The sequence below is a fragment of the Engystomops pustulosus genome, unplaced genomic scaffold (assembly GCF_040894005.1).
Source record: "Engystomops pustulosus unplaced genomic scaffold, aEngPut4.maternal MAT_SCAFFOLD_159, whole genome shotgun sequence".
Taxonomy (NCBI): Eukaryota; Metazoa; Chordata; class Amphibia; order Anura; family Leptodactylidae; genus Engystomops; species Engystomops pustulosus.
Window position 1 is genome coordinate 89,997 of NW_027285039.1, and position 11,633 is coordinate 101,629.

Consider the following 11,633-nt stretch of genomic DNA (forward strand, 5'->3'; position numbering starts at 1 on the left):
TGTGTGACTGACTGTAGGGGGCGCCGTGTGTGACTGACTGTAGGGGGCGCCGTGTGACTGACTGTAGGGGGCGCCGTGTGACTGACTGACTGTAGGGGGCGCCGTGTGACTGACTGACTGTAGGGGGCGCCGTGTGACTGACTGACTGTAGGGGGCGCCGTGTGACTGACTGACTGTAGGGGGCGCCGTGTGACTGACTGACTGTAGGGGGGCGCCGTGTGACTGACTGTAGGGGGGCGCCGTGTGACTGACTGTTGGGGGGCGCCGTGTGACTGACTGTTGGGGGGCGCCGTGTGACTGAATGTTGGGGGGCGCCGTGTGACTGACTGACTGTTGGGGGGCGCCGTGTGACTGACTGTAGGGGGCGCCGTGTGACTGACTGTAGGGGGCGCCGTGTGACTGACTGTAGGGGGCGCCGTGTGACTGACTGGCTGTAGGGGGCGCCGTGTGACTGACTGGCTGTAGGGGGCGCCGTGTGACTGACTGTAGGGGGCGCCGTGTGACTGACTGTAGGGGGCGCTGTTCGGGGCTTCCTCTGCTGCAGCCTCGGGGTCGCTGATTCTCTGGCTCTGATCTCCCGGACACGCAGGGGTTAAGCTTTGTGTCTTCCTGTCCCGGCACATGCAGGGTTAACCACGCCCCTTTGTACCCGAAATCCAGGAGGAGAGATCCTGGGGCTGTGATTGGCTGCAGCTTGGACGGGGGCGGGGCTGCAGGATGTGAAGAGACAGAACAGAAAGTTACAGATCAGAGATCGGAGGAGACACAGAGCAAGGGGATGCAAGGACCCGACCCGGACCCCGGCATCGTGCAGCGGGTGAGCAATGCCTGCCCCCAGTGTCAGGGGGTCCTTCAGATATAGGGGGGCACATGCCTGGGGCTGCAGATATAGGGGGGCACATGCCTGGGGCTGCAGATATAGGGGGGCACACGCCTGGGGCTGCAGATATAGGGGGGGCACATGCCTGGGGCTGCAGATATAGGGGGGCACACGCCTGGAGCTGCAGATATAGGGGGGGCACACGCCTGGGGCTGCAGATATAGGGGGGCACACGCCTGGGGCTGCAGATATAGGGGGGCACACGCCTGGGGCTGCAGATATAGGGGGACACACGCAGGGGCTGCAGATATAGGGGGGGCACATGCAGGGGCTGCAGATATAGGGGGGCACACGCCTGGGGCTGCAGATATAGGGGGGCACATGCCTGGGGCTGCAGATATAGGGGGGCACACGCCTGGGGCTGCAGATATAGGGGGGCACACGCCTGGGGCTGCAGATATAGGGGGGCACACGCCTGGGGCTGCAGATATAGGGGGGCACACGCCTGGGGCTGCAGATATAGGGGGACACACGCAGGGGCTGCAGATATAGGGGGGCACACGCCTGGGGCTGCAGATATAGGGGGGGAACACGCCTGGGGCTGCAGATATAGGGGGGGCACACGCCTGGGGCTGCAGATATAGGGGGGCACACGCCTGGGGCTGCAGATATAGGGGGGGCACATGCAGGGGCTGCAGATATAGGGGGGCACACGCCTGGGGCTGCAGATATAGGGGGGGCACATGCAGGGGCTGCAGATATAGGGGGGCACACGCCTGGGGCTGCAGATATAGGGGGGGCACATGCCTGGGGCTGCAGGTATAGGGGGGCACACGCCTGGGGCTGCAGATATAGGGGGGCACACGCCTGGGGCTGCAGATATAGGGGGGGCACATGCCTGGGGCTGCAGATATAGGGGGGCACACGCCTGGGGCTGCAGATATAGGGGGGCACACGCCTGGGGCTGCAGATATAGGGGGGCACACGCCTGGGGCTGCAGATATAGGGGGGCACATGCCTGGGGCTGCAGATATAGGGGGGGCACACGCCTGGGGCTGCAGATATAGGGGGGCACACGCCTGGGGCTGCAGATATAGGGGGGCACACGCCTGGGGCTGCAGATATAGGGGGGGCACATGCCTGGGGCTGCAGATATAGGGGGGCACACGCCTGGAGCTGCAGATATAGGGGGGGAAAAGCAGGGGCTGCAGATATAGGGGGGCACCCGCCTGGGGCTGCAGATATAGGGGGGCACCCGCCTGGGGCTGCAGATATAGGGGGGCACCCGCCTGGGGCTGCAGATATAGGGGGGCACACGCCTGGGGCTGCAGATATAGGGGGGCACACGCCTGGGGCTGCAGATATAGGGGGGCACACGCAGGGGCTGCAGATATAGGGGGGGCACACGCCTGGGGCTGCAGATATAGGGGGGGAAAAGCAGAGGCTGCAGATATAGGGGGGGCACACGCCTGGGGCTGCATATATAGGGGGGCACACGCCTGGGGCTGCAGATATAGGGGGGCACACGCCTGGGGCTGCAGATATAGGGGGGCACACGCCTGGGGCTGCAGATATAGGGGGGCACACGCCTGGGGCTGCAGATATAGGGGGGGAAAAGCAGAGGCTGCAGATATAGGGGGGCACACGCCTGGGGCTGCAGATATAGGGGGGCACACGCCTGGGGCTGCAGATATAGGGGGGCACACGCCTGGGGCTGCAGATATAGGGGGGCACACGCCTGGGGCTGCAGATATAGGGGGGCACACGCCTGGGGCTGCAGATATAGGGGGGCACACGCCTGGGGCTGCAGATATAGGGGGGCACACGCCTGGGGCTGCAGATATAGGGGGGCACACGCCTGGGGCTGCAGATATAGGGGGGCACACGCCTGGGGCTGCAGATATAGGGGGGCACACGCCTGGGGCTGCAGATATAGGGGGGGCACACGCCTGGGGCTGCAGATATAGGGGGGCACACGCAGGGGCTGCAGATATAGGGGGGCACACGCCTGGGGCTGCAGATATAGGGGGGCACACGCAGGGGCTGCAGACATAGGGGGGCACACGCCTGGGGCTGCAGACATAGGGGGGCACACGCCTGGGGCTGCAGACATAGGGGGGCACACGCCTGGGGCTGCAGATATAGGGGGGCACACGCCTGGGGCTGCAGATATAGGGGGGCACACGCCTGGGGCTGCAGATATAGGGGGGCACACGCAGGGGCTGCAGATATAGGGGGGAACACGCCTGGGGCTGCAGATATAGGGGGGCACACGCAGGGGCTGCAGATATAGGGGGGCACAGGCAGGGGCTGCAGATATAGGGGGGCACAGGCAGGGGCTGCAGATATAGGGGGGCACACGCAGGGGCTGCAGATATAGGGGGGCACATGTTCCCTCTGCCCCTCCACTACACCGGACTGCAGGGGGTTAATGCCCGGATACAAGTCGGGACAGGAAGGAGGAATGTGAGACTATTCCCGGGAATCATCTAACACCGGGCACTGATCTAATCCTTCTCCAGGGCCCCTGACTCCCCGGGCCCCTGACTCCCCGGGCCCCTGACTCCCCGGGCCCCTGACTCCCCGGGCCTTACAGTCACTTGCAGTTCATCAGCCCAAGAGCTCGCAGTCATCCCGGACTCCACATCCGCCTCCTGTCACAGCTTGTACCAGGTCTGAGGATGCAACATCATTAATCACAGGGCGCAGTGTGGATCCTTGCATCACAGGACAAGTGACTAACAGGGAGACCGGGGCCCCAGGGCCCAACAATCCACATCATGTGACCACAGACTGATACTAATATAAGGATCGCAGAGAGATATCACTGTGTTATCTGTGCTGTTACATGGGACTGCAGGTCACATCTACTACATGATCTGTACTCAGAGATATCACTGTGTTATCTGTGGTGTTACATAGGACTGCAGGACACATCTACTACATGATCTGTACTCAGAGATATCACTGTGTTATCTGTGGTGTTACATAGGACTGCAGGACACATCTACTACATGATCTGTACTCAGAGATATCACTGTGTTATCTGTGGTGTTACATAGGACTGCAGGTCACATCTACTACATGATCTGTACTCAGAGATATCACTGTGTTATCTGTGGTGTTACATAGGACTGCAGGACACATCTACTACATGATCTGTACTCAGAGATATCACTGTGTTATCTGTGGTGTTACATAGGACTGCAGGACACATCTGCTACATGATCTGTACTCAGAGATATCACTGTGTTATCTGTGGTGTTACATAGGACTGCAGGACACATCTATTACATGATCTGTACTCAGAGATATCACTGTGTTATCTGTGGTGTTACATAGGACTGCAGGACACATCTACTACATGATCTGTACTCAGAGATATCACTGTGTTATCTGTGGTGTTACATAGGACTGCAGGACACATCTATTACATGATCTGTACTCAGAGATATCACTGTGTTATCTGTGGTGTTACATAGGACTGCAGGTCACATCTACTACATGATCTGTACTCAGAGATATCACTGTGTTATCTGTGGTGTTACATAGGACTGCAGGACACATCTACTACATGATCTGTACTCAGAGATATCACTGTGTTATCTGTGCTGTTACATAGGACTGCAGGTCACATCTACTACATGATCTGTACTCAGAGATATCACTGTGTTATCTGTGCTGTTACATAGGACTGCAGGACACATCTACTACATGATCTGTACTCAGAGATATCACTGTGTTATCTGTGGTGTTACATGGGACTGCAGGACACATCTACTACATGATCTGTACTCAGAGATATCACTGTGTTATCTGTGGTGTTACATAGGACTGCAGGACACATCTACTACATGATCTGTACTCAGAGATATCACTGTGTTATCTGTGGTGTTACATAGGACTGCAGGACACATCTACTACATGATCTGTACTCAGAGAGATATCACTGTGTTATCTGTGGTGTTACATAGGACTGCAGGACACATCTACTACATGATCTGTACTCAGAGATATCACTGTGTTATCTGTGGTGTTACATAGGACTGCAGGACACATCTACTACATGATCTGTACTCAGAGATATCACTGTGTTATCTGTGGTGTTACATAGGACTGCAGGACACATCTACTACATGATCTGTACTCAGAGATATCACTGTGTTATCTGTGGTGTTACATAGGACTGCAGGACACATCTACTACATGATCTGTACTCAGAGATATCACTGTGTTATCTGTGGTGTTACATAGGACTGCAGGACACATCTACTACATGATCTGTACTCAGAGAGATATCACTGTGTTATCTGTGGTGTTACATAGGACTGCAGGACACATCTACTACATGATCTGTACTCAGAGATATCACTGTGTTATCTGTGCTGTTACATGGGACTGCAGGACACATCTACTACATGATCTATACTCAGAGATATCACTGTGTTATCTGTGGTGTTACATAGGACTGCAGGACACATCTACTACATGATCTGTACTCAGAGATATCACTGTGTTATCTGTGGTGTTACATGGGACTGCAGGACACATCTACTACATGATCTGTACTCAGAGATATCACTGTGTTATCTGTGCTGTTACATAGGACTGCAGGACACATCTACTACATGATCTGTACTCGGAGATATCACTGTGTTATCTGTGCTGTTACATAGGACTGCAGGACACATCTACTACATGATCTGTACTCAGAGATATCACTGTGTTATCTGTGGTGTTACATGGGACTGCAGGACACATCTACTACATGATCTGTACTCAGAGATATCACTGTGTTATCTGTGGTGTTACATAGGACTGCAGGACACATCTACTACATGATCTGTACTCAGAGATATCACTGTGTTATCTGTGGTGTTACATAGGACTGCAGGACACATCTACTACATGATCTGTACTCAGAGATATCACTGTGTTATCTATGGTGTTACATAGGACTGCAGGATACATCTACTACATGATCTGTACTCAGAGATATCACTGTGTTATCTGTGGTGTTACATAGGACTGCAGGACACATCTACTACATGATCTGTACTCAGAGATATCACTGTGTTATCTGTGGTGTTACATAGGACTGCAGGATACATCTACTACATGATCTGTACTCAGAGATATCACTGTGTTATCTGTGGTGTTACATAGGACTGCAGGACACATCTACTACATGACCTGTACTCAGAGATATCACTGTGTTATCTGTGGTGTTACATAGGACTGCAGGACACATCTACTACATGATCTGTACTCAGAGATATCACTGTGTTATCTGTGGTGTTACATAGGACTGCAGGACACATCTACTACATGATCTGTACTCAGAGATATCACTGTGTTATCTGTGGTGTTACATAGGACTGCAGGTCACATCTACTACATGATCTGTACTCAGAGATATCACTGTGTTATCTGTGCTGTTACATGGGACTGCAGGACACATCTACTACATGATCTGTACTCAGAGATATCACTGTGTTATCTGTGGTGTTACATAGGACTGCAGGACACATCTACTACATGATCTGTACTCAGAGATATCACTGTGTTATCTGTGCTGTTACATAGGACTGCAGGACACATCTACTACATGATCTGTACTCAGAGATATCACTGTGTTATCTGTGCTGTTACATAGGACTGCAGGTCACATCTACTACATGATCTGTACTCAGAGATATCACTGTGTTATCTGTGGTGTTACATAGGACTGCAGGACACATCTACTACATGATCTGTACTCAGATATCACTGTGTTATCTGTGGTGTTACATAGGACTGCAGGACACATCTACTACATGATCTGTACTCAGAGATATCACTGTGTTATGTGTGGTGTTACATAGGACTGCAGGTCACATCTACTACATGATCTGTACTCAGAGATATCACTGTGTTATCTGTGGTGTTACATAGGACTGCAGGACACATCTACTACATGATCTGTACTCAGATATCACTGTGTTATCTGTGGTGTTACATAGGACTGCAGGACACATCTACTACATGATCTGTACTCAGAGATATCACTGTGTTATCTGTGCTGTTACATAGGACTGCAGGTCACATCTACTACATGATCTGTACTCAGAGATATCACTGTGTTATCTGTGGTGTTACATAGGACTGCAGGGCACATCTACTACATGATCTGTACTCAGAGATATCACTGTGTTATCTGTGGTGTTACATAGGACTGCAGGACACATCTACTACATGATCTGTACTCAGATATCACTGTGTTATCTGTGCTGTTACATAGGACTGCAGGACACATCTACTACATGATCTGTACTGGCAGTGACAGGGTTAACCCCTCGTGCCTCGGCTCGCTGGCTATGGGGCGCCTCGTGCCTCGGGCTATGGATTCTGCTGGTGTCGGGCGTGTGCCAGGGATTTGGCCGTCGCCCCCTCAGTCAGGACTCGTTGGGTGGCGTCGTGTCTGGACTCGCCTCGTGCTGAGCGTGTACGCGGTGCTGCGGCTGATAATACACCGGGGGTGGGGGGTGTCGTCCTGTGTATCTGGGGGGGGGGGGGGGAAGGGGGGCATGGTCCTGTGTATCCAGGGGGGGTCGGGGGGGGGGGGGTCCTGTTTGTCGGGGTCCCTGTTCTCACCGTCTCCTCTCTCTCCGCAGGGCGCGAAGGATTTGGGATCGGTGAAATCCGAGCAGATGGATTGTATGTTCCGCATCCTGCAAAAAGGCTCCTCCCCCTGTGAGGTGGTGTGTGCTCCGCCCCCTGCGCAGCGGCGGCCTGTGAAGCGTGACCTCCGCTGGGCCCATCGCACTTCAGACTTGTCGGAGTCGGGCTCCTCCTGCTGCGTGGACGTGGCCAGTGACGTGTCCCCGGTGAGCTGCGGCCACCGCGCCCTGGAGTGGGACTCGGGATATTCGGAGGTGTCCGGGAGCTCGGTGCGGGGCGAGGATGAGGACGAGGAGGTGGGGCCCCCCCCAGTGTTACTGCGCAGGCCCCTCCAGCCGCCATGCTCGCGCCTCTCCTCTGGGGGGCTCCTGCGCTCTAGACCCAGGAGAATCCGCCCCAAATCCACCTCGGACATTTGCCTGGAGCAGTGGGGGGCCCCGGACCCCCAGGACTGGAGCGGGAGCCTCCTGTCCCAGAGCCGCAGCCGCCAGCCCCTGGTTCTGGGGGATAACAGTTTTGCGGACCTGGTGAAGCAGTGGATGGACTTACCGGATCAGGGAGCGGAGGAGGAGCGGCGCCGGCGCTGGCTGCACAAGCCGCACGGATTCCTGGTCAGCCTCTCCGGGAACGTGAAGAAGCGCCTGGGGAACATGTCCCGTGGGCGCCCCCCGCAGGACGCCATGAAACGCCTGTCCTGCCCCGCCCTGGGCTGCCGGCCCCTCCCCCCCTATTACCACCAATCGCTGTCAGACATTGCCGAGGCCTCGGCCGGACTCTTCCACTGCCGCAGCCGGCAGCCAATCATCTGCAGCGATGGACTATTGTAGGCGGAGCCAACCCCGGACACAATTATTAATATTGTATTTTTATAATAATTATTTTATATTAAACCTTTTCTATTTAATAGAAAGTCTCCGCCCTCTCCTGACAGTGTTACACACGTTACAGTGTGTCAGCGCAGGCAGTTACACTGTAACGAGCTGCTCTACATCCTGCCAGTGACAAATGGTCGGCTCCATGCATCTCTCGGCAGGACGGCTCCATCTTCACACACATCAGACCCCCCTCCCTTGTTATGTAAATGAGCGCTCACCTGTGGGGGAGGGGCACAGATGGTGCCGGGGATGCAGACTTTTGGAATGTTTTAACTCGAGAAGTAACAGAAGAGACAATCCCGCCAGTGTCCTGTCACACGCAGCGACTGTCCCCCCCCCCCCCCCCCCATCCCCACACACGCAGCGACTGACCCTCCCCCCCTGATCCCGACACCCGCAGCGACTGACCCCCCCCCGATCCCGACACCCGCAGCGACTGATCCCCCCCCCCGATCCCGACACCCGCAGCGACTGACCCCCCCCCCCCCGATCCCGACACCCGCAGCGACTGACCCCCCCCCCGATCCCGACACCCGCAGCGACTGAACCCCCCCCAATCCCGACACCCGCAGCGACTGAACCCCCCCCCAATCCCGACACCCGCATCGACTGACCCCCCCCCCCGATCCTGACACCCGCAGCGACTGACCCCGATCCCAACACCCGCAGCGACTGAACCACCCCAATTCCGACACCCGCAGCGACTGAACCCCCCCCCCCCCGATCCTGACACCCGCAGGATGTCAGGATTATTAATCAGTAATAATCAGTGTAATAATCAGTAATAATCAGTGTAATAATCAGTAATAATCAGTGTAATAATCAGTAATAATCAGTGTAATCATTATAATCAGTAATAATCAGTGTAATAATCAGTAATTAGTGTAATCAGTAATAATCAGTGTAATAATCAGTAATAATCAGTGTAATAATCAGTGTAATCAGTAATAATCATTGTAATCAGTGTAATCAGTAATAATCAGTGTAATCAGTAATAATCAGTGTAATCAGTAATAATCAGTGTAATAATCAGTAATTAGTGTAATCAGTAATAATCAGTGTAATCATCAGTGTAATCATCAGTGTAATCATCAGTGTAATCAGTAATAATCAGTGTAATCAGTAATAATCAGTGTAATCAGTGTAACAATCAGTGTAATAATCAGTAATAATCAGTAATAATCAGTGTTATCAGTAATAATCAGTGAAATCAGGTAAAATCAGTGTAGTCAGTAATAATCAGTGTAATCAGTGTAATAATCAGTATAATCAGAATTAATCAGTATAATCAGTAATAATCAGTGTAATCAGTGTAATAATCAGTAATTAGTGTAATCAGTAATAATCAGTGTAATCATCAGTGTAATAATCAGTATAATCAGTGTAATCAGTAATAATCAGTAATAATCAGTGTAATCAGTAATAATCAGTAATAATCAGTAATAATCAGTTAATAATCAGTAATTAGTGTAATCAGTAATAATCAGTGTAATCATTATAATCAGTAATCAGTAATAATCAGTAATTAGTGTAATCAGTAATAATCAGTGTAATCATCAGTGTAATAATCAGTATCAGTAATAATCAGTGTAATAATCAGTAATAATCAGTAATAATCAGTGTAATCAGTAATAATCAGTGTAATCAGTAATAATCAGTGTAATAATCAGTATAATCATTATAATCAGTAATCAGTGTAATCAGTAATAATCAGAGTAATCATCAGTAATTAGTGTAATCAGTAATAATCAGTGTAATAATCAGTAATAATCAGTGTAATAATCAGTGTAATAATCAGTGTAATCAGTAATAATCATTGTAATCAGTATAATCAGTGTAATAATCAGTGTAATCAGTGTAATCAGTAATAATCAGTGTAATCAGTAATAATCAGTATAATCAGTGTAATCAGTAATAATCAGTGTAATAATCAGTAATAATCAGTGTAATCAGTAATAATCAGTGTAATAATCAGTGTAATCAGTAATAATCAGTGTAATCAATAATCAGAATAGTCAGTGTAATAATCAGTGTTATCAGTAATAATCAGTGAAATCAGGTAAAATCAGTGTAATCAGTAATAATCATTGTAATCAGTGTAATCAGTATAATCAGTGTAATAATCAGTGTAATCATTATAATCAGTAATAATCAGTGTAATCAGTAATAATCAGTGTAATAATCAGTAATAATCAGTGTAATAATCAGTAATAATCAGTGTAATCAGTAATAATCAGTGTAATAATCAGTAATAATCAGTGTAATCAGTGCAATCAGTAATAATCAATAATCAGTGTAATCAGTATTAATCATTGTAATCAGTATAATCAGTAATAATCAGTGTAATCATTATAATCAGTAATAATCAGTGTAATAATCAGTAATTAGTGTAATCAGTAATAATCAGTGTAATCAGTAATAATCAATAATCAGTGTAATCAGTATTAATCATTGTAATCAGTATAATCAGTAATAATCAGTGTAATCAGTAATAATCAGTGTAATCATTATAATCAGTAATAATCAGTGTAATAATCAGTAATTAGTGTAATCAGTAATAATCAGTGTAATCAGTAATAATCAGTGTAATCAGTAATAATCAGTGTAATCAGTAATAATCAGTGTTATCAGTAATAATCAGTAATAATCAGAGTAATCAGTATAATCAGAGTAATCAGTATAATCTGTAATAATCAGTGTAATAATCAGTGTAATAATCAGTAATAATCAGTGTAATCAGTAATAATCAGTAATAATCAGTAATATCAGTATAATCAGTGGAATCAGGTAAAATCAGAGTAATCAGTAATAATCAGTAATAATCAGTAATAATCAGTATAATCAGTGTAAGTAAAGGAGGAAAGGGAACGGATCGTAGAATGTCAATACAAAGTTACATTTTTGTTACATTAACATCCCGGTTTAACCCCTGTGGCTCCAGAGTATAAATCCAGAACGCTCCCCTGCGTGGCGCTGCCTCCTCGTCTGGGCTCTTCTATTTTTACCATAAATTTAAGCTGTGCCGTGGTGTCCGCATTTCTGAAAGTGGAAGGGGATTGGCTGGGAGGGATCGTGGATCTGTGGTTACTGAAGCGTTCAGAGATCCGCTGCGTCGTGTCTCCGATATAGAAGTCACCGCACGGACACCTCAGGAGATAAACCACATTGCTGGAGTTACATGTAAGAAAACTGTAAATGGACGACCTGAGCAGGGGATGGTAAAATGTATCTCCTCTCATTGGGGGTCATTTACTAAGGGCCTGATTTGCATTTTTCCC

The 11,633-nt window shown here is 49.8% G+C and overlaps 1 protein-coding gene across 1 annotated transcript; it reads left to right on the forward strand.

Annotated features, from left to right (window-relative positions):
- Window positions 1-473: 473 nt before the first annotated feature.
- On the forward strand, window positions 474-8,320 carry INKA1 (inka box actin regulator 1). The gene is made up of 2 exons (XM_072131866.1): window positions 474-817; window positions 7,474-8,320. The coding sequence occupies exons 1-2, from the start codon at window positions 779-781 to the stop codon at window positions 8,305-8,307; spliced, it is 873 nt and encodes a 290-aa protein (XP_071987967.1). The 5' UTR covers window positions 474-778; the 3' UTR covers window positions 8,308-8,320.
- The last annotated feature ends 3,313 nt before the right edge of the window (window positions 8,321-11,633 follow it).

Excerpts from the sequence above, each read along its gene's own strand:
- INKA1 (XM_072131866.1), top strand. The coding sequence starts at position 779 with ATGCAAGGACCCGACCCGGACCCCGGCATCGTGCAGCGG. Across the intron at positions 818-7,473 it reads ACCCCGGCATCGTGCAGCGG|GGCGCGAAGGATTTGGGATC; the intron begins GTGAGCAATGCC and ends CTCTCTCCGCAG.